The sequence below is a fragment of the Martes martes genome (assembly GCF_963455335.1).
Source record: "Martes martes genome assembly, chromosome: 4".
Classification (NCBI taxonomy): Eukaryota; Metazoa; Chordata; class Mammalia; order Carnivora; family Mustelidae; genus Martes; species Martes martes.
This window is the reverse complement of record NC_137891.1, coordinates 149085213-149104005: the sequence shown is the minus strand read 5'-3', so window position 1 is coordinate 149104005 and position 18793 is coordinate 149085213. Positions and strand designations below refer to the sequence as shown.

General features: G+C 57.0%; 1 protein-coding gene across 3 annotated transcripts in view; it reads right to left on the bottom strand.

Moving 5' to 3' along the window:
• GLIS1 (GLIS family zinc finger 1) overlaps positions 1–18793 on the bottom strand; it is a gene marked incomplete at its 5' end in the record, with an annotated part of 216523 nt that overhangs the window by 1095 nt on the left and 196635 nt on the right. For 2 of the 3 annotated variants that reach the window (XM_080802312.1, XM_080802311.1), the window contains 5 exons: positions 1325–1492; positions 2101–2279; positions 7068–7224; positions 11662–11794; positions 14656–14766. In XM_080802312.1, the coding sequence (XP_080658438.1) occupies positions 1325–1492; positions 2101–2279; positions 7068–7224; positions 11662–11794; positions 14656–14766 (748 nt within the window). The remainder of the gene's footprint in view (positions 1–1324; positions 1493–2100; positions 2280–7067; positions 7225–11661; positions 11795–14655; positions 14767–18793) is intronic. The other variant, XM_080802313.1, reaches the window with a different exon arrangement.

Below are 18793 nucleotides of genomic sequence, written 5' to 3'. Positions count from 1 at the left end.
ATTTGAACCCAGATCCAACTGGCCCCAAGACACCTGGTTCTTCCATTGGACATGCTGTCTGAGTGGGGTCACTGCTCAAAGGCTCTGAACCTGAAGGGTCTTATCCAGTCCCTGCCCAAAGAGCTGGGTCCCTGAGCTGCTGTCACAGATTTCTTTAGCCTAACACAGGCACGACTCAGTCTTTCCATCTGTGCAGTGGGATCAATTGGAACTACTCCTGGGGCCCCACAGCGCCACCTGTGAGTCTGGATCAATCCATGTCTGGTCTCAGCTTGGTGGGAGGTGTAGGCAGCTTTGTGGGTCCTGGGATGGGCCCCGAATGCTGAGCTGCCATCCAGATAGCAGGGGAGAAAGGAGGCCACAAGAATCCACCACGCATAGGCACCACGGACACTCACCACAAATGTGCGAAGAAAGAAGACACAGAGACGGGAGAGCACGTGTGCGAACGGGAACACAGGGACCCACGTGCAGAGGGACCCACAGGCTTCTGGGCGCTCGTCTATGGCCTTCTTGTTGTCCTTATGTCCTTAATCCTCTACCCCCAGCTGCACACACCCAGAGCTGTCCAAGGGGCCTCTGGCATGGGGCCTCATGCTTCCCTTTGTCTGAGACCCCCATCCTGCCCACGCCTTGTAGCTTCCAGCTGGCTGCGGGCCTGAAGGCTGACTTGGGGTGGGGCTTGGCTTGAGGAACTCCGGGAGGGTCGGCCTCAGCCCTCAGATGCCCCTGCTCTGATCGGCTCGGCCCTGCTGGTCTGAGACTGTCCACCCTGGCCCGTCACCAGCTTTCTCCACTGCAGCAGGACCCTTACTTGCAGAAGGCCCAGGGCCCCACAGGGGGGACACAGATGCCACATAAGTACAAGCACAACCTCTAGGCTGTCCTTTCCTAGTAGTGTGGCCACTCTAGCCTCGTTTCATCTGTTCAACAGAGATCCGTCTTTGCCTCTTTCCCTGTTGTATCCCCAGGGTCTACAACTGTGCCTGGCATGCAGTAGGTGCTCAGTGAATAGTTAAAGGGCAACATCAGCTGGACTGCAAGCTCCCTGATTCTTCTCTGTCTTCAGAGACCTGCCAGCGTGCAGACATGTAGCAGCTGTGACAACATGGGAGGAACACTGATCTGGAGACAGGCAGGATGCCAATCCCAATTCTGTGGGGTTCTGGGACCTCTGGGAGCCTCGATTTCTCCTTCCACCAAGTGGGGATGACTCTGCCTCTTTGGGCCATCCCAGGGTTTCAGGACAATGTGCATAAGCACCCAGCCCAGGGTTGGGCCGTGATAGGCAGTCAGGGAAGGGAGGCAGGCAGGTGAGGCTTACCGGTGGCAGGTAAAGGTGCGTTGAGGCCGTGGTAGCTACTGGGCCGCAGGGGGTTGAAACCGTGGGCTTCCCCAGCCAGACCGTCCCCACTGGCTGCTGGCTCAGCTGTCCGGTAGCAGTCGCTGTAGGGGAAGCAATTCTGGATGGAGTGGAAGGTGCCCTGGTACCCTGCAAAGGGAGGCAGCAGGGGCTGCATTAGCGAAGGATGAGTGCCCGGGGTGAGGGGGGCCGTCCCTGCTGCGTTGTGCAGTCTCCCATATTGTCCTGTCCCTCCACACTGGGTGTGAAGGAGAGAATAGAGCTCCAGGGGAAGAAGGGACCAGCGGTCCTGGGCCCCTTTCCCAGCTCTGCTGGCCGCTGCAAGGGGAGAGTAAGGTGGCCTCATGTGGCGGCCCCTGACTGGAGTCATTTGTGGCTGATGCGGCGCTCTGAGGGAAGGGACTGTCGGCCCCCCATCCCCACCTCCCAGACGCCTGCTCACTGTCCTTCCTCCAAGCAGCAGGCTGTTCCCACCTGGTCAGTGCCAAAGCTGTTCCCTTCAATGCCTTGTCAATGGAACAAACTCTTCCCCACCCCTCCAATGGAGTTTCCTCAAGGAAGTGCCCCTGACTAGGTGTGTTGGGTCACTTGACTCCTGGCTTCTCCCACAGTGACCCTCAATGCCCTCCCTCATTCTGATGCCCTACTGTCTCCCCCATCAGTGCCCCATTCCCCTCGGGCACCCTGAGCAGAAGTCAGTGGGTATCTATGGAGAGAGGCCCCCAGCCAGAGCTTACCTTGTGGACTGGGCAGAGGTGGGGGTGGAGGGCTCTGGAAAGGTGGGTAGGGTGGCTTGCTGGAGAGTGTGGGGAAGGGCTGGACCCCTGGAGAATGGCTCTGAGAGGATGGTGGCAGCGGTGGTGGCCCGAGCCCCTTCAGTGGGCTGACCATAGGGGAGAGGAGGCCGGGTCCCAACCTGGAGAGAACAGAGGCAGTTATCAGCAGGATAGGCTCTGGGGCCCCGGGGGCCAAAGGCATGGCTGCTGCTGCTTGCTTCCCTCCAGCCATGAGGAGCTCGCTACCTGATCTGCTCTTATTTAAGACACTGCAGTTAGAAGAGGAAGCTTTTACTCTGGATTATGTTCAAACTGGAATTAAATTTGAAAGTTGTCTAAGCTTGAAAGTCCAAAGGGATCAGTAAAGAAGAACTCCTATCTGGTATTTAGGACGGGCCATCAGCAAGGAACACTGGTTATCAGAACGACCTCTGGAGTTGACAGAACTGTTTTAAACCCCATCTGCTCTCACTGGCTGTGACTTCAGCAAGATGCTTAATGTCTCTGAGCTGTGTGCTGCTCCCAGGGTTGCTGTGTCTCCAGCTGGGACACTGGGATTCTCGTGACCTGCGTGAAGCACCAGCCACCCCCACAGGACCACGCTGCTCTCACTCTGCACTTGCGCTCTGGCCACCGGGAGGACAAGCCCCAGAAGAGCTGCCCTGACAGCCCCACAGCACTAAGAGTGCCCACTGAGTCCCCGCCTCACCTCAGGCCCTGGGAGAGAAGTTCTTGTGTCTGCCTCACACATCAAAACTACAAGGTTCAGAGACGTGGCTCACCAGGTTAGTCCTGGCCACACTGACCTCACGGGTTAGGATGAGGGTAAAATTAAGTAAGTCAAAGTGGACATAGCACCCAACATGATGTCACATGTATTCTTAGCCACTCCATGAACCAGCATCATTATTATAAAGATGGAGGGAAAGAAAATAAGCACATAGTTCTGATGTCTAAGCTGGGCTTTCTTCCCCCACAGAGTGTGCTTTCAGGGACCTTCTGTCTCCATCCTTGCACTTGCATACCTCCTGCGATGGGGAGCTCACCACCTCTAGTCATACAGAGCCCGAGGTAAGGCAGGCCTGAGCCTGTGCTCTCTGGAAGCTCACTGTCTGGAATAAGGTCATGGCAGCTGAGAGCTGTTCTGTCACCCTGACTGCAGTGGAGCCCAGGCAGGTTATCTAACTGCATGGCATGTCCATACAGCGTGGGGTCTTTCCTCATGCTGCTCCCTACGCCTCTAGGGTCTGCTCACAGGAACCATCCTGGCCCTGGGGCCAGATGGACTTGGGGCCTCTGGAGACCAGCCTGTAAAGCCCTTACGTGCATTGCGGGAAGAGGCAGGGGGAGCTCAGAATGTCCACTCTCTGATTTGCCTTGTAGATCTGTTGGACCATCCACATTAAAATATATTACAAATCCAATGTCTCAGCTAAGGTGACTGTTATAGGCCAGAAACACTACCCTTGCCTACCCTCTAAACATGACGCATTAGGGGGACAGATCAGCCCCTCTCTCTGAGGGAAGCAAGGCTATCCTGAAATGGAGAAAGATTTAGGGAGAGGCCAGTGGACCCCAGGTCTGTAGCCCTGCTGGGTCCCCCGACCTGCTCCCTCCAGCCTGGGCACCCTCTGCTCACTGCCATCATTCGATGTCTGGAACCCCACCGCTGTGAATGTGTGGAAGGTGACACGGAGGGCCTCTGTGCTGGGCCTCTGGTTCCCAGCCCCCCATCTCACACACTGCAGATACCTCCTCGGCATCAAGTTGACGAACTGAATCCTCATCAAGGTCCCATGACCTTATCGTCCTCATGATTATTTTTAGGCTCCTCTCACAGAGCCGTCAAGTGGGAGAGAGTCTACCGCTGCAGTCTATATGCCGTGGCGGGCTGTGCGTAAGCCGTGTGTCCTCACAGCAGGTTCTCTGGCTGAGGCTGGGCTGAGGTGTGGCCTGCGGGGTGGCCCGTAGGGGACCTACCCCCCTTCAGGCCCGCTGCGTGGTGCCCACCTGCCTCACGCCCGGCCCAAGCTTGCACCCACGCCAGCCCTTCCCTGACTTCCTGCCGGTCCCCTGCCCTGGGAGCTCCTGCGGGAGGGCTGGGCCTCCCCTCTCAGGGGCGCCGTGCTCAACCCTGGGCCGGGGATACCGCAAACAGCTGATAAACACTAACCAACGGGTTTTTTAATCGCTCAGCTACAAAACCCAGAGATTAACAGCGCTGCAGAATTAAGGAGAACCAGATCTGAAGGAGGGGGGGGGGGACATGCATTCTCAAAGTTTGTTTTTCCTGTCTCAAACCTGCCATAAATTCACATTTGCCACCTTCACAGCCAGTGAAATTAAACAGAACACGACTCTCTCCACAGCCGACATGAAGGCTGAGGTTACGCTGCTCTACCTGAACTCTTTAAAAGGAAAAAAGATCATCTGGAGCTCCTCTTCTGAGTCATGCAAATGATTCCTAAATCAAATATTTTTGCTTCAATTGGAACCTATAAAAATTAATATAAAACCTCACTGGCTTGGCAGACTGAGGGCTTCATACCTCGTATGGGGCTGGGGGGGAAAACCGCCCTTTCGGCGTCTTCTCTGAGCCAGGGTAAATAAATTTGGTCATGAAGTCAGGCCCTCTTAGCATATTTTTGAGTGAATCAGATAATTCTGTCAAACTCTTTAAACGTCCCAGCAAACCACCAGGGAGCCGCGAGTGGCCTTCCCTGTTGACTTTGGCAGGAAGGGGAGGCTGAAGGCCTTTTCCCTCTGCTTTGCCGCTCTTCTCAGGGGCAGGAAAAAGAAACCCATTCAAGCTGGGCCCGGGCCTGCTGTCAGGCTTGAGGGCCCTCCTCTCCCGCAGCCCAGGGAGGGAGCCTGGGTGCCTGGCCGGTTGGGACGACTCGAGCCCTCGCTCCCGCAGGCACGGGCGCTTGGACGGTGGACTGGGCTGTCCTGGTCTTGTCATCACTCTGCCACTCGCCGCAGGAATCCCCGACAGGCACTTACACGCAGGCAGCAGGCAGGTGATGAATGAGGCAGAGCAGAGGGCCCGGGCCTGAGCAGGGAGAGGCCTCTGTGGTTTATTTTAGTTTGGTTGGAGACATTTTTGGGGCTGGCGTGTGGGTGAGCAGGTGGCCTGAGCTGCTGGGTGGGTGGGTGGGGTAAAGTGGACCGGTGTCCGTGGAACCGGCACCAGATGCCACGTACAAAACCAGCAGGTGTTGTGTCCGCTGTGGCTGCTCCTCATCATCTTCCTAAAGGAGAAGATTTTAATACCCATTTTATAGAGGAGAAAACTGAGGCTCAGGGAGGCCTAGTTCTCTGGGTCCCCTTTGGCTCCCCCTCAGGCTGCCTCTTCGTGGCTCTCCACGCACCCCCCCCCTCCAGTCTTCCTGGTCCATGAACAACACTTCCGCCTCCCCAGGGGCCCATCCCAGGTGGCTCCTCCTCTCCCCGCCCAGCTGCGTTTCCTCGAGGCCCACTGATTCTCTGATGCCTCCTGGTGTTCCTCTCTACCCAGCAGCCCTGGCTCAGGCTGCCCACATTTGATTCTGCCTCTGGAAACCAGCCCTACACTGCGGGCCATGTCGTCCTCCCCAAACTGACCACATCACTGCCTGGCTCCCTTCGGATATAGCCCTGCCACAGGCCGTGTGATCTGGCCCTGGCAACCTCCCTCCTGAGCTTGTCACCCTACACAAAGGTGCATGTTTCCCAGAACAGGGCAAGGCTTCAAGGCTTCACCATGTCTACACTCCCACTGCTCCTTCCTCCCAATCTCTCCACTTGGTCAACTGCTACTTAACCGTGGAGGCCTGGCCTAGCACCACCTCCAGGAAGCCTTCCCTGCATTGTTCTCCACTGCACTGGGCTCTCCTCTGGGCTTCCACAGCCCCTTCTGCTTCTTCCCTCAGAGCCATGGTCCTGCGTGGTCAATCCCTGCGGGTCTATGTCCCCTCCTCATGGTGAGCTTCTCCAGGGCTGGGGTCATCTGTCACTCGAGCATGGGGTTCAAGGCTGGCCCCCTTCAGGGGCTCAGTAATGGGACGCTGACTGAACAGATGAGTGAGTAGCAGAAGGAGTCTAGTTCGGAGCCCTGGACAGCAAATTTGGTGATGAAGCCAGGCTGGCCCCAGGCACGGGCAGGCCAATGCCAAGGCTAAGGCTGTGGCCTTGGGGAGGAAGGGCAGAGGAGGGAGGTATTGAGGCCAGGCCTTGGAGGTCAAGTTTGATCAAGACCTGCTAGTGATAAGTGAAAGTGGTGGGGAGGGCAGGCTGTGGGGCTATGTGACCTCCCTCCACACATTTGCAAGGAAAACAGATTTTGGCAGCACCAGGGGCCAGCAATTAGCACATTTACCATTTCCAGCCAATTAAGTGGCCACAATGGGAACCACATTGAATACAGAAAGAGGCCGTTCCTCCTTGCAGTGATCCTGCATGACAGGCCCCTGGACAAACCCTGCGGGCGGGGCAGTGACCACAGCTGCTGTGGCCAGAAGTGGCGGTGAGAGCCAGACGAGCACCTCTGGAATGGGCAGCAGGCAGCCTGTTCGCCAAACATGTGGTGTGAGCCAAAGAGAAGCTGGAGTGAGGCTCCCGAGGAGGCCCGGTCAGGCAGTCCAGGGTGCAGGGCAGGGCACGGTGTCTTCAGCAGCCGCCCTTGCGGGGGTGGGGGGAGAGGAGAAGCGCACGCGGTGAGGCATCAAGAAGTCCATGTGCCAACACCCTCTGCCTGGTGCATGGCCTCGAGGCACCAATGAGACTGTACACAGGTGTCAGTCCAGGATACAGTACACAGTGAGCGCCGCATAAATGCTGACAGTATGCATTATCAGTGATAACCATGGAGTGTGCAGGACGCCTCCCCTCACCTGCCGCCTGTGCAGGTGTCTGCTTGTGGTCCCGGGGGACCGGCTTGCCGTACGTACCCGTCCCTGGTGCTCTCAGCCGTGGGGAGAGGGGACAGATGGTGGTGGGAAGTGGTGCTGGCATCCAGTGGGTGGTGCCTGGAAGGGACCTCGTGCATGGGGGGCAGGATGCCCGATGCGAGCCCGTTATGGGGGGTGACAGAGCCAGGATACATGCCTGCAGAGAAGCAAACAATTACCACTGGGCTTCGGCTGCTCCCTAGAGATGGCTGTGAACCACCCAGGAGCTATGTGTCTGCTGTCAGAAAGAGACAGACACGAAGCAAAACCAGCACGGTCGTATTAACAGGAGGTCGGGGGCCCAAATGAGGAGGGGATGGCCCTGCTCCACTGTTCATGCCCCGGCTACAGGGCTGTATACGGGGCTGAGGCTGTCCTGAAAGCAGCGGAGGACTGAGAAGGGGCTGTCAGAGGCGTCAGCAGGCCAGGATGTGTGTGTGTGCACACACGCTTTCATTTTTTTAGGGTGGGGGGTTGTATGGAGCATGCTGCCTCAAGTCTCTGGAGCTGTTCTGTGTAGCCCTAGAAGCAGACAGGGATCCTGGAATGGAGAGAAGCCTGAGAGAGACTCAAGGCTTGGCCATACTTGTCACAGGCAGACCTGATGTAGAGTAAGGGGCTGCCTTTGGAGGAAATGAACTCCCTCCCTGTCTCCAGAGACATGCAAGCACAGCCTGGATGTCCACCATGAAGGGTCCTAAAGACAGGATAAGATTGTGCTCGCTGGATGGCAGGCTGGCCTAGGAGACCTATGAGAAGGGACGCCACAGACGGTTGTACAGGCTGTACACAACACAAGGGTCCCGACAGAGGAGAGGTGACAGCCATGCTCTCATCTACGATTCTAAATCTCTAGAAGATGCCTGCAAGGTGGTACCACCTTCTACCACCTGTTACTCCCAAGGGTCTTACTCTTGTTAAGACGACAGGTGGGGAATGAATCAATGGAGGACATTAGGTCATAGTTGTTGCTACAGGGGCCTAATGGAGGGCCTGGGAGTAGTTACTGAGGCTGCTGCTTCCCAAATGCCTTCACCAAGGAACCCCAATTAGAAGGGAGAATGGACCCCAACTCTGGGACTAGAGCCTGAGAGGGACCTAGCAGAGGTGGCAAGTTTTTCCTCTATTTTATCTGCAGAGAAAGGGACCAATTTTGTTCCCCTTTTAAAATCTGGCCACATTTATTTGACTTTTATGACATTGACATCATTTTCCTAGAAATTAAGTCATTATGTTGATGGCCCGGGACAACTCTGCAGACTTGGGGCCACACCCAGAGCTCTGATGCAGGGTTCACACTGATTAGTCAGCACTCGCCTGGGTCAGCTGCTGCAGTTTGAACAGCACCCCAGTCGTCGTGGGTCCAGACCCAACGCTCTTTACCATGAGGACCATCCAAGCACATAGCACACTCTTTTCGTGGATGGAGTCAAGAAGGAACTTGTACATTCTCCAGTGGCTGGGGGGTTCCAAGGCTAGCCCATCCCAGGTTGGCCCCTTTCGTCCAGACCTGCAGCTCAGGAAGCTACCACCGGGAACTGAACAGGCCAGCGCAGGCTCCATCCCTGAACTGCAGTGCATCAGGCCTCCCAAGTGATACCAAAAGAAAGTCCACTTAAAGCCAGGCCAAGGAACTGGCCTGGGGTTCTAGCTCAGGCTATGTCCAAGATGTCCACGTAGGGGCCTGTGGGCTGGCTGTGAGACCCCAGGGCTCTGAATGGGCCCTTGGGGGTCCTCTGCCTCTTAGCCCCAGGTCTTACCCCTTCCCATCGTGGGGACCTCTGGTCCCAAGGACAGCCCCACCATCCATCCACCACACGTCCCTCCCCAGCTTGGTCAGGAAGGCACTGGAGGGGATTTCTGGGGATAGAGCCTGGCTCGGCACTGCTCCTGGCTTGCTCCGCTCACTACTCTCCTGAGCATCTCACCTGCCATCTTGAACCAATTTGGAAGCCTGACAGCTAGGAAGGTCTAGAATCCCAATAAATCCTGCTCTCTCTCCCTCAGCCGTGCTGACCTCATGCTTTTCATATCCTCGCTGCCCATCACATTACCCTAGGTCTGTTCAAGGAGCCTGCCAGATAAGCTCCTGAGGGTTTCCTGTGAAGAGAGCTGGGCCTTCCCGATGAGAGACAAGCTCTTGGGAGTTTACTATCGTTAGACAACGAACATTTAATGTCATTGCAAGCTCCTTCCTTTCCCTCCCCACTCTGTTCTGGACTCCTTCTGTCCTAACACTCCTTGAATTTGCCCCGTTTCCCCCTGCCTTTGCCCACCTTCCCCTGTCCAGCCCTGCTCAGACAGCGGGCTAGGCATGCTGAGCGTGTAGGCAGACGGCAACGGCAATGATGATGGCACAGCATCATGAGGGCTGGCGGAAAGGGGATGCCACGGAGCCTGCTGGCCTCTCCCCAAAATGCACCATTTGAGGCTATAAATCACCATCTTCCATCACCAGCCTTAAGTGCTTGACCTCTGGCCCTACCATCTTCCCAACTGCACCCCAAGCCTTTGCTGTGTGGCCTGCAGAAGCTAGCGGCTGACGTGCAGAGGGATCCAGAAGTTCTGCGCCTGCCTGACTGATCCTTGTCTCCCCACGGGGCTGGAAGCAGCCTGCAGACAGGGACCAGCTCAGGGCCTGGTACCCAGCAGGTGCCAGTACGGTGAGGGGAGCATCGGCAGCCGGGAGGCCGCAGACTATCTGATAATGGACAAGGCCTGTGGCTGGACAGACAGCGCAGGTTCAAGTCTGGCCTCTGCCATTGACTGGCTATGGAGCTTCAGCTTAACCTCTGGAGGACTAAACCTTAACGTCTGGAGGACCCCGCTCCCTCATCTGGAAAAGAAAGAGCAGAGTAGCATGCACTTTTTGAGGCGGACGTGAGGGTTTTGTTAATATGGGTTTTTGTTAATATGGGTTTTGTTAATATAGTCCCCAGAGCGACTCCTGGCATGGATTCGGTAAACAGTGGGCCGTGCGTTATCACGAGATGGGGGAGTACACAGTTCCTCTTCTCATTCACCACAGGCGACAATAGCAATACTTGTGATAAAATTATCTGCCACTCTGGGTTTATAGACGTGATCACATTGCAATCACATTTGTTGTCATAGCAGGTCTGGGGGAGAAAGGGAGGCTCGAGGTAGGGAAGATGCCACTCGCTCACTGTCAGAGCAGGCGTGGGCAGGTGTGGAGTTAACCGGACGGTCCTCCCATCCATGCTGCTGCCTCAGTGACTCTGATTCTCCTCTGCAGCATGGGCTCATGGGGACCGAAGGAGAGGATGTCCGTTTAATGACCAGCCTGAGCAGGTCCTCAAGACATGGCTATTGGAAGTCTGGCCCTTTTCCCTGGGAGAGGCCCTGGCCCGGTATCCTCGAGAAAAGATTTCCAGCTTGTACCAGCTGCTGACTTCTCCACGTGACCTTGGGTGAGTCCCCCTCCTGCCCAATCCTGAGTCTCCCCAGAGTAAAAATGAAGGGGCTGCAGGGACCTCTGCCCCAGGCCAGCCACTGCTGATCAGTCACAGCCCTCCTTCTCTCTGGGGCCTCAGAATCCTTAACACATCCCTTATCCCTGTGTCTCTTCTCGCCTGTTATTTTACCAATTCTGACCTTGTGAGAAGAAGCCCATGGAAGAGGGTGCGATCCCTGCTCCATTCTCCTGGGCTGTCCTTGCCCTTAGAGACCTTTGTGAGCACAGATCCCGGTGAAGGGCAGCCCAGAGGAAGCGTAAACACCTTCTCTTCCTGAGGCTGTCTGGTAAGGGCTCTGACAGAGTTTTAAAACTGCTGCTACTTCCACACTGAGGGAAAAGCATTAAAAATGAGAAAATAAAAAAATGTTTAAGATGGTTAGAGTAATTCGAGAAATCCCAGAGGGTGGGAAGAGCTTTCCTCTCTGATCCTGCGGTTTCTGTGGGGGGCGCTGGGGGCAGAGCACCAGTCTTGTGAGCGGGAATCTCCCGTCAGGCCACGCCGTCAGCCACACAGCAGGGATTTCCTGCTGGGGCCTAGGGAGGACAGGCAGGCCACCTCCGCTGGACCAGAGGCTCTGAGTGTCCAGCTGAATGGACCTGCAGGGTCCCAGGGGTCGAGAGGCTCCATGTCTGGGCTGCAGAGTTTAAGAAGCTGGAAGGGATGACGGCCACGTGGTCCATCCTCTCTGAGGCTCGGTTTTCTCCTCCGAAGCCCGCTGTGGTGGTGTGGAGCCCTAGTAGGGCACACGGAACTTTGGCTTGAGGCCTGAGCCTGAACCCTGACGTGAGGCCTGAAGGAGGTGCAGGAGCTGCCTCAGTGAAGGGCTGGGGGAGGAGGCCGGCTGCGTGTACACAGCGGCTTGGAGACGAGCAGGAGCATGAGATGCTCAGGAACCATGTTTGACGTGCCAAGGTTGGGGTGGGCCTGGCCTTGTGAGGTCTCGAAGGCCAGGCTGAAGGGAGCCTGGACTTCCTCCTGTGGGCAAGAGGGCCACGGGAGAGGGTGAAGGAACATATGTCAGGGGAGTGGGTGTCTGCGTGGCCCCTGGGAGCCCACAGAGCCTCACCATCTTCCTGCAGGGCTGTACTGCCAGCCCTGCCTCCCTGCACACCTACCTGGGAGCAGCTCCTGGCCCAGGGGGCGGCCCCCCTTCCTGTCACTGACAGCCAGCTGTGTGGACCCATGGAGCTGCTGTAGGGCCAAACACTCGGTCAGGACATCGGCCTCGGTGTCAGGGCCCGCGTGCAGCTGAGGAGCAAGCAAAGGGAGAGAGGGTGTCAGTGTGAGACCACCCACCACCAGCAACACAGGGCTTAGGGGACCGGACGGGAAGGGCTCCAGAGGAAGACCCTTCACCTCTCTGCTCCTTGGCTTCCCCGTCTGTGAAATGGAGCTACTTATACATGTTGGGTTATTTCAGGGCTGAGAAGCAGATGCTAAGACAAGAGTGAACAGGCTGAGATTTTTGCCTGAGAGAAAACCAGAGAGCTGGGCAGGCTGGGAGAGCTGTGGGCTGAGCTACAAGTCTGACCCGGAGTGAAGGAGGGAGGGAGGGAGGTTGGTGGAAGCGTCCTAGACTGAGTCCTCAGGGAGCAGCTGTGTGTTGGAAGTCAGGGGTCTTGTGTCTCCCCAGCAGAGGTTTTGCCTCAGTATCCCTGCAGGGTCTGCCACACTCAGTTCCCGGCTGGGAGCAGCCTGCCAGAGGCACAGCCTCACTCATGGGCCCAGACGGGTGTCCAAGGATGCAACTGGGCCCTCCCCCAAGCAGCCACTGTGTGGCCCATTCTTGTGGCTGCCACAGTGAACTCTTGTGTAACATACAGTGGGCACAGTGGAAGTGTCTTTCCTTCCTTCCCCACCTCCCCGCATCCTTCTTTCTTCCTAACATGAGGCACAGTGGAAACAGTCTAGGGCTAGAGACAGAAGACCCGGGTTCAAATCCCAACCCATCTCTTCTGACTCCCTGTGTGACACTGAACAAGTAACTTAACCTCTCTGGCTGTCCCCTGCCTGTAACAAGCAATGACAACTGCTCCCCCCCACCCCACCCCCGGCTGCTGTGTGGAGTAAGGAGATGACATCTATGAACGAGCTTGTTGAAGGTACTGTGTGAAGGGCTGGCTGAGCCCCACATGGTCACGTGACAGTCAGCACGCCGGATCCACATATGGACTGAAGTCACTGGCTGAGAGCAGCCTGGGCCGGCAAATCTTTTGGCCAACAACTCTCAGTTGTCCTAAAGGCAGGCTTGAGCTCTGTACCCCAAAATTCTTCACCTCCCCAGAGAGGCCAGATGGGGACAGGGTGTGGCTGGTTGAGGCCCTTGGGATCTGGGGCAATGAGGCAGGTCTGCACCTGGATGGGGAGGGCCCCCTCCCAGGGAAATCCCAAAGCCTGACTATCAGAGCCCTGAAGATTGACTTGTCCAGACTCTCATTTCACCTGGAACAAAACTGGCCCAGAGAAGGCAAGAGCCTGGTCCCACTTTGCACAGCAGCTGAGAGTCAGCCCGCAGGCTTTTCCCACCCTCCCAGGCCAGAGAGCTGGCACCCAGGCTGGGGGATGGCATGCCCAGCCTCCCGACAGGCTCTCAGCTCCTTGCCCCAGCAGCTGCTTTCCATGTAAATTCAGTTTCTGGCAAAAGAGGGCCAAGGCGTGTTCTTGCAGACCGCAATGTCGATCGGATTAGGAGCAGCAGGAGAGGAGCATTAAGGAAGAAAAGCATTTCTAATTCTCCCTGAAACGCAGCAGGGCTGCCAAGGAGCTGTCATAATACAAGGGTCGCTTTACCCAGCAAGATACATCATCCCCGATGGCTCCTAATGGATGCCTATGGTTGGGAAGCTTGCAGATCTGCGGCCTTGGGTCCCTGGGGCTCAGTGCGAGCCAAGCACAGGGCCTGGGAAAACCGGGGCAGGATTTTGGTCTTCGGGCACCAGTGGGCTCAGCATAGAAGACTCCTTGGCATAGAGCCCAGGCCATTCCGCATCCCTGCTCGGACCCTTCAGCCTGAGAGCAGTGGACAGAGCTCAGGCCCTGGAGACGGGCATGTCTGGGGTGGGACCCTGGCGGTCTCTCCTGCAGTTCACGACTCTAAGCTGGGTTCAGTTTGGCCCTGCCTCGTTGCAGTGAGGACAGATGGGGTGTTCTCGCTAGACAGCTCAGGCGTAGGATAAAGACCGAAGCCTCAAGCTTGGCTGTTCCTCCCACCCCGCCATATCTTTCCAGCAGAGGCCTGCGTATCCCAGACCCATCTCTGTATACCACATCTCTGTATACCACATCTCTGTATACCCACAGGACTGAAGTAGGCCTCTTTCTCCAGCCTCTCTGCCTCTCTCTGCTTGACTTACAGCCATATCCACAGTTCTTAAAACAGCGCTTGGAAAATGGTAGGTACTGCATAAATGTTGCAGAGTGAATTAATACGCTCTCCCTACTCTGTCCTCCGTTGTCATGCTGATACCCCTGGACTGGCCCTGGTGTTTCTCTTCACCGCCCCCCTTCCCTTGCACTCAAGTACCTGCCTCCCATGGCTCTGGTGCTCTTCTGGAGACATGGGTTGAGCCCAGAGGTGGGCTGGGCCCCAAGTGGCAATCCCATCCCCTCACTGCCCTGGGTTCCTCCTGCTCCTACCCCAACAGGCTAAGGCCCCTTTCTCTGCACCCCTGACTATTCTCTGTGGACTTCTACTGTCATCTTTATATTCTACCAAATGAGCTCTTTAAGTCTGTCTCTCCCTGCCAAGTCCCCATCGGAGGAGGGCACCGTGCTTTCCCATTTTTACATCTTTGATGCCTACACTACACAGGGGCTCCCATCAAATGTTAATTAAGCGAGCCAGGGCGAGGGGGCAGATGGATGATAGTGAAGCTGTCTGTGGACCGTCTGTGGGTGGATAGATGTCTGGCCAGCTGGAGTTGAGCAAGTGAACTCAGGGGCCAGGGGGGAGGCCGGTCTCGGACAATGAACAGCAGCATCCCCAGGTGTGTGGAAGGGTGAATGCGGGCAAGGAGTGCAGGTACCTGGCTTGTCGCCCCATAGGGGTCTGTAAGGCTGGGCGTGGGGGAAGACACTGGCAGAGGTGGGCCTGGAATGGAGACTCTTACCTTCTTACGCACCTGCTGCTCTTTGGCTGAATGGGCCTTCACGTGCTTGCGGAGGGAGCTGGGGTCCGTGTAGCGCTTGGAGCAGCCGGGGATCTGGCAGGCGTAGGGCTTCTGTAACATCAGAGGGGCAGAGGTGGGGTGAGGGAGCAGCTGTTTGGCAGCCCAAGGTCGCACCATGTGACCCGCAGCGGGAGGGGGGCCGGCTGCAGGCTCACACCCAGTCCCTCCCCGTGTCCCCAGCCAGGAGGGGTCTCACTCAGCCAGCCCTGCCCACAGGCCTCAGAGTGAAGGAGGGGTTTTATCTTCCTGCTACCCTCATGCTGGGACCTCAGAGAAGTCACCTCCCATCGCTGAGTCTCTCTTGCAAAATGGAGCCACCCGAATTCTAAGCATTCTCCCAGCTCGGACTCTGGCTCTGAGGAAAGGACACCCTGTGAGCCCACGGCTGCAGAGAAGGCACAAGTGGGCAAGGAGTACAGTGAGGTGGCTGTCTTAGAGGAGAAGGAGGGGGAAGAGAAGGGACAGCACAGGGCCAAGCTGGAGTACGGCAGGGCCCCGGGGCTGGGAGTGACTAACCACACCTTGCAGTGGCTCCAGACACCCCAGATTGCTCTCTGTTGGGTGAGAAACCCAGATCCTCAGTCCAGGGATCACAGGAGGCCGGGAGGGAGCTGGATCTCAGACGAAGGCCTGGGGAGGCTGGGGGTCTGGGCCCTTTGTGCACTTTCCCCCGAGCCCCCATCTCATTGCTCATCTAGAGCCAATCCATATTTTTTACTGCCTCCTCTGTTCCTGCCCGGGGCTCATACTGCTCTTTGTGCCCCAATCTCACCTCCCACCACCACCAGAGGACCCTTGGCCATGCTCTCACCTTCGAAAACCCCTCCATGGCTCCCTTGTGCGCTCTGACACAGCCCATCTCCCAGCACTGAAGGCCCTTTGGGACTTGGGCCTGCTGAAGTTCTCACCCTCCTTCTGCCCCCATCCTTGTACACCCATCTGCCCAGCCCTTCTGGAATCTTCTTCCCACCTCCGCCCCCTGACCCTCCCCTGGGCAGCACTGAGCACTGAGCACTGCTAGGTTTGCTCAGTGTCCTTCTCCTACTAGGTAGTGCATTTCTTCGGGGGATGGTCCCTTCTGATTCATCTTAGGTCCCAGGGACTGACTCAAGGAGCAGCTCTAAACTGAATTCTGAGCTTTCCTGTAGGGGGTTCCACAGGACCCTGCTTGGGGTTCCAGCTGCTACTGGGGCTTGAAACCTTCCATCCCAATATACTTCGTGGTTCTGATTTCTCCAAGCCCTCTGGCCTCTAGCAACTGCGGGGAACGGGAGGGTGTGTGGAGAAGGGGGTATGTCTCAGATTAAGTACCAGGGACGGCCATGTCCCTCTGAGACACACCTAGTGGAACTGCCCCCCCACCCCTCCCTAAACCTCCAGGCAACTCTGTCCCCACTGGTCTGAGGAGAGGCCAGTCCAACCGCAGACCCAGGGACCTCATGGGGAGGGGGAAGCAGAAAGAGATGACCATACCTTGGTGCTGCCACGGACAGTTGCCAGGTTAAAGAAATGGAGGAGAGCAAAAAGAAAGAGACAGAGAAGTGAGAGGCTTGCCTCCCTGAAAGGAAGGTGCTGGGCAGGAGGGCGGAGGGCACGCCTCAGACCTGCCCCTCTCCAGCCACGTGAGACACAGACGTGTACACACACACACACACACACACACACACACACACACTTTCCTAGGGCCCTGCTCCCACCCCAACACACGGGCATATGTATACATACATGTTCTCCCTCGTGGGCCCCGGCTGGTCAGGCCCCAGGCCCTGTCCCTCAGGGATACTGATACAAATCCACACGCTCTTGCCAGAAAGCAAACAAACAGAGCTCCGAGTGTGCAGGCGCACTCGCCTGGAAAGGGCACAAGGCCCATCTCTGTGTTTGTTTTTCCAGGGCCTGACGTGTGCAGAACATTCCTCCGGCCCTGCTCCCCTGTGAGCCCTCAGGAAACCCTGTGGCTGTCCTAGGCGGCAGCCAAGTCCAGGCCTGGGGAGTCACTGTCCCAGCCCCGGAGCCTCATTAGTAACAAGGACGCTGGTGCAGTAAGGATGGAGGGCCACGGCCCATATGGCCCTCCAGGTCCGTGTGCGGCTACTCTCCACTGGGCACCCGTTCAGCCTCACACCCACTGTGGGAGAAGCACAGAGGAGGAAAGAGAGGCTGACGCATTGCCCGAGATCTCAAAGCAAGAGTGTGTCAGTGACATTCTGGGGTGGGGGGGTCCCCTTGCCTGGGCACAGGAGACCTGATCACCCCTTGCACAGTGGCAGTCAGGACTCTGAGCGCCAGGGGACACGGCCGGGTTTGGTCAGCTTTCAGTCAGCAAGTCAGAGCAGGGAAAGGAGGGACTCACGTTTGCCGTGTGGACTGTGTGTCAGGCCTACACCTGCATTGTTCCAGTTAAATTTCCCCATGTCTCCCCGATGATGTAGGTGTTTGAGGAAAATGAGGCCCAGAGAGGCTAGGTGCCGTTCCTTGGAGCTCTGGGCCCAGGTGGAGAGCCAGATTTAAAACCTGGCTGGCTCCCTAGTCTGTTCTGCCACTTTCCTGCCCATGGCGAGAATCCCATGTTCTCTGGCGCCAGAGGGGAGCTGGGAACATGACTGGGTCCCTTCTGGAAAACAAGGCCCAGCCCGCATGGGCTGACCCACTGGCCTCTGTGTGCTGGGAAGGCAATCTCTCTGGGCAGGATCGCCAGAGCTGTTTCTGTGGGGATGGGCACAAGTGGGGGCTGGGCTTGGCAGCTATACCTCTAGGGCTTCACCAGGACCTGTGGGGAGATGAAGGCCTGCCATAACCCTCTGGGCTCACTGTGGGCCTGACCTGACCTAGTCCTCACAGCTCTGTACACATACCAAGTGGGGGCCAGAGGCCTGTTGCTTTGGGGCTGGGTCCAGGAAATGCAGCAGGAAGGGGGCAAGTCAGAGTAGGTGACCCTGAGAGGTCCAGAGACACTGTTCAGGCTGGGGGTTGCGTGTGCAGAGGGCCTGGTGCTGTTGGTGTTGTCCTGCGGTCTCTGGGAGACGTAACCAGGGGGCTTGGGCACGGGCTGTGCCCCTCAGGGCCTGGGTGGGGACCAAGGACCCCAAGGCTGGGCTTGTAAGAATGTAATGAAAGCAGGGGTTGGTGAGAAGGCCTCACTTTACATCCCCAGCACAGCCTGTGACAGCAAAGCCCGAGGGGGGAGGGGTGGAGAGAAGGGTCGGGTTCAGTTGGGGACAGGGCTCTTTCTTCCTACCCTGTCCCCTGTACTCAGATCCCTACTTTCCAGGGGGGGGGGGCTGCTACCCCGGCTTTTCCAGCAAAGGGTCACTGGACTCTGCCATGTACCAGCTGTGTGACAGTCAGTGACTTCATCAGAGTCTCAGTTTCTTTGCAAAATGAGAATCGTGTCCTTTACCTTGTAGACTGTTACCAACATTAAACTGGGGAGAGTGTATGGGATACTGGCTGTGAAGAAAACATACAGAACATCCTAGCCAGGACCTAACCTGCACCCACCCTGTGATTTCTCTATGTTTCTAACATTTTGGCTCTTGGCTTTCCCAGCTCACTCCCAGCTCTGACCGCTGTTGTTACTCACTCTTGTGGGCCTCTGTTTCTTCATCCGTGGATCTGTCTACTAGACAGCCTGGGCCCATTGACCACTCAGGTCTTCCAGTCCCCCACCAGCAGAGTCCCCCAACGTTTGCTCAGAGAGCAGAGACATACAGCCATACACTCTGGATGCAGACCTGTCTCCTGCTGTACTTGGGGACAGGGTCCCCCCAGGCCATATGCACCCCCGGGACACGGGTGTGAGGGCCAGCTCCGAGTCAGCTCCGCCACATCCCTGCTGGGCAGGAACTGAGCCTCCTGGAGCCCCGCTTCCCTCAGCTGTCAAAAGGGTCAGCGGCACCCTGACAGGCAGGGTCAGTATGAGATCGTGGGAGACAATGTTTTTGAAAGTGCGCTCCTAACCGCTGAGGTCTGGATGCCCAAAAGAAAAGCTGGGATGGACACTGTGACAAAGCTGAGGGTTAGTACCCTTTGACCCAAACAAGGGAAAGGGGATGGACATACAGGGATCTAGGGCCCA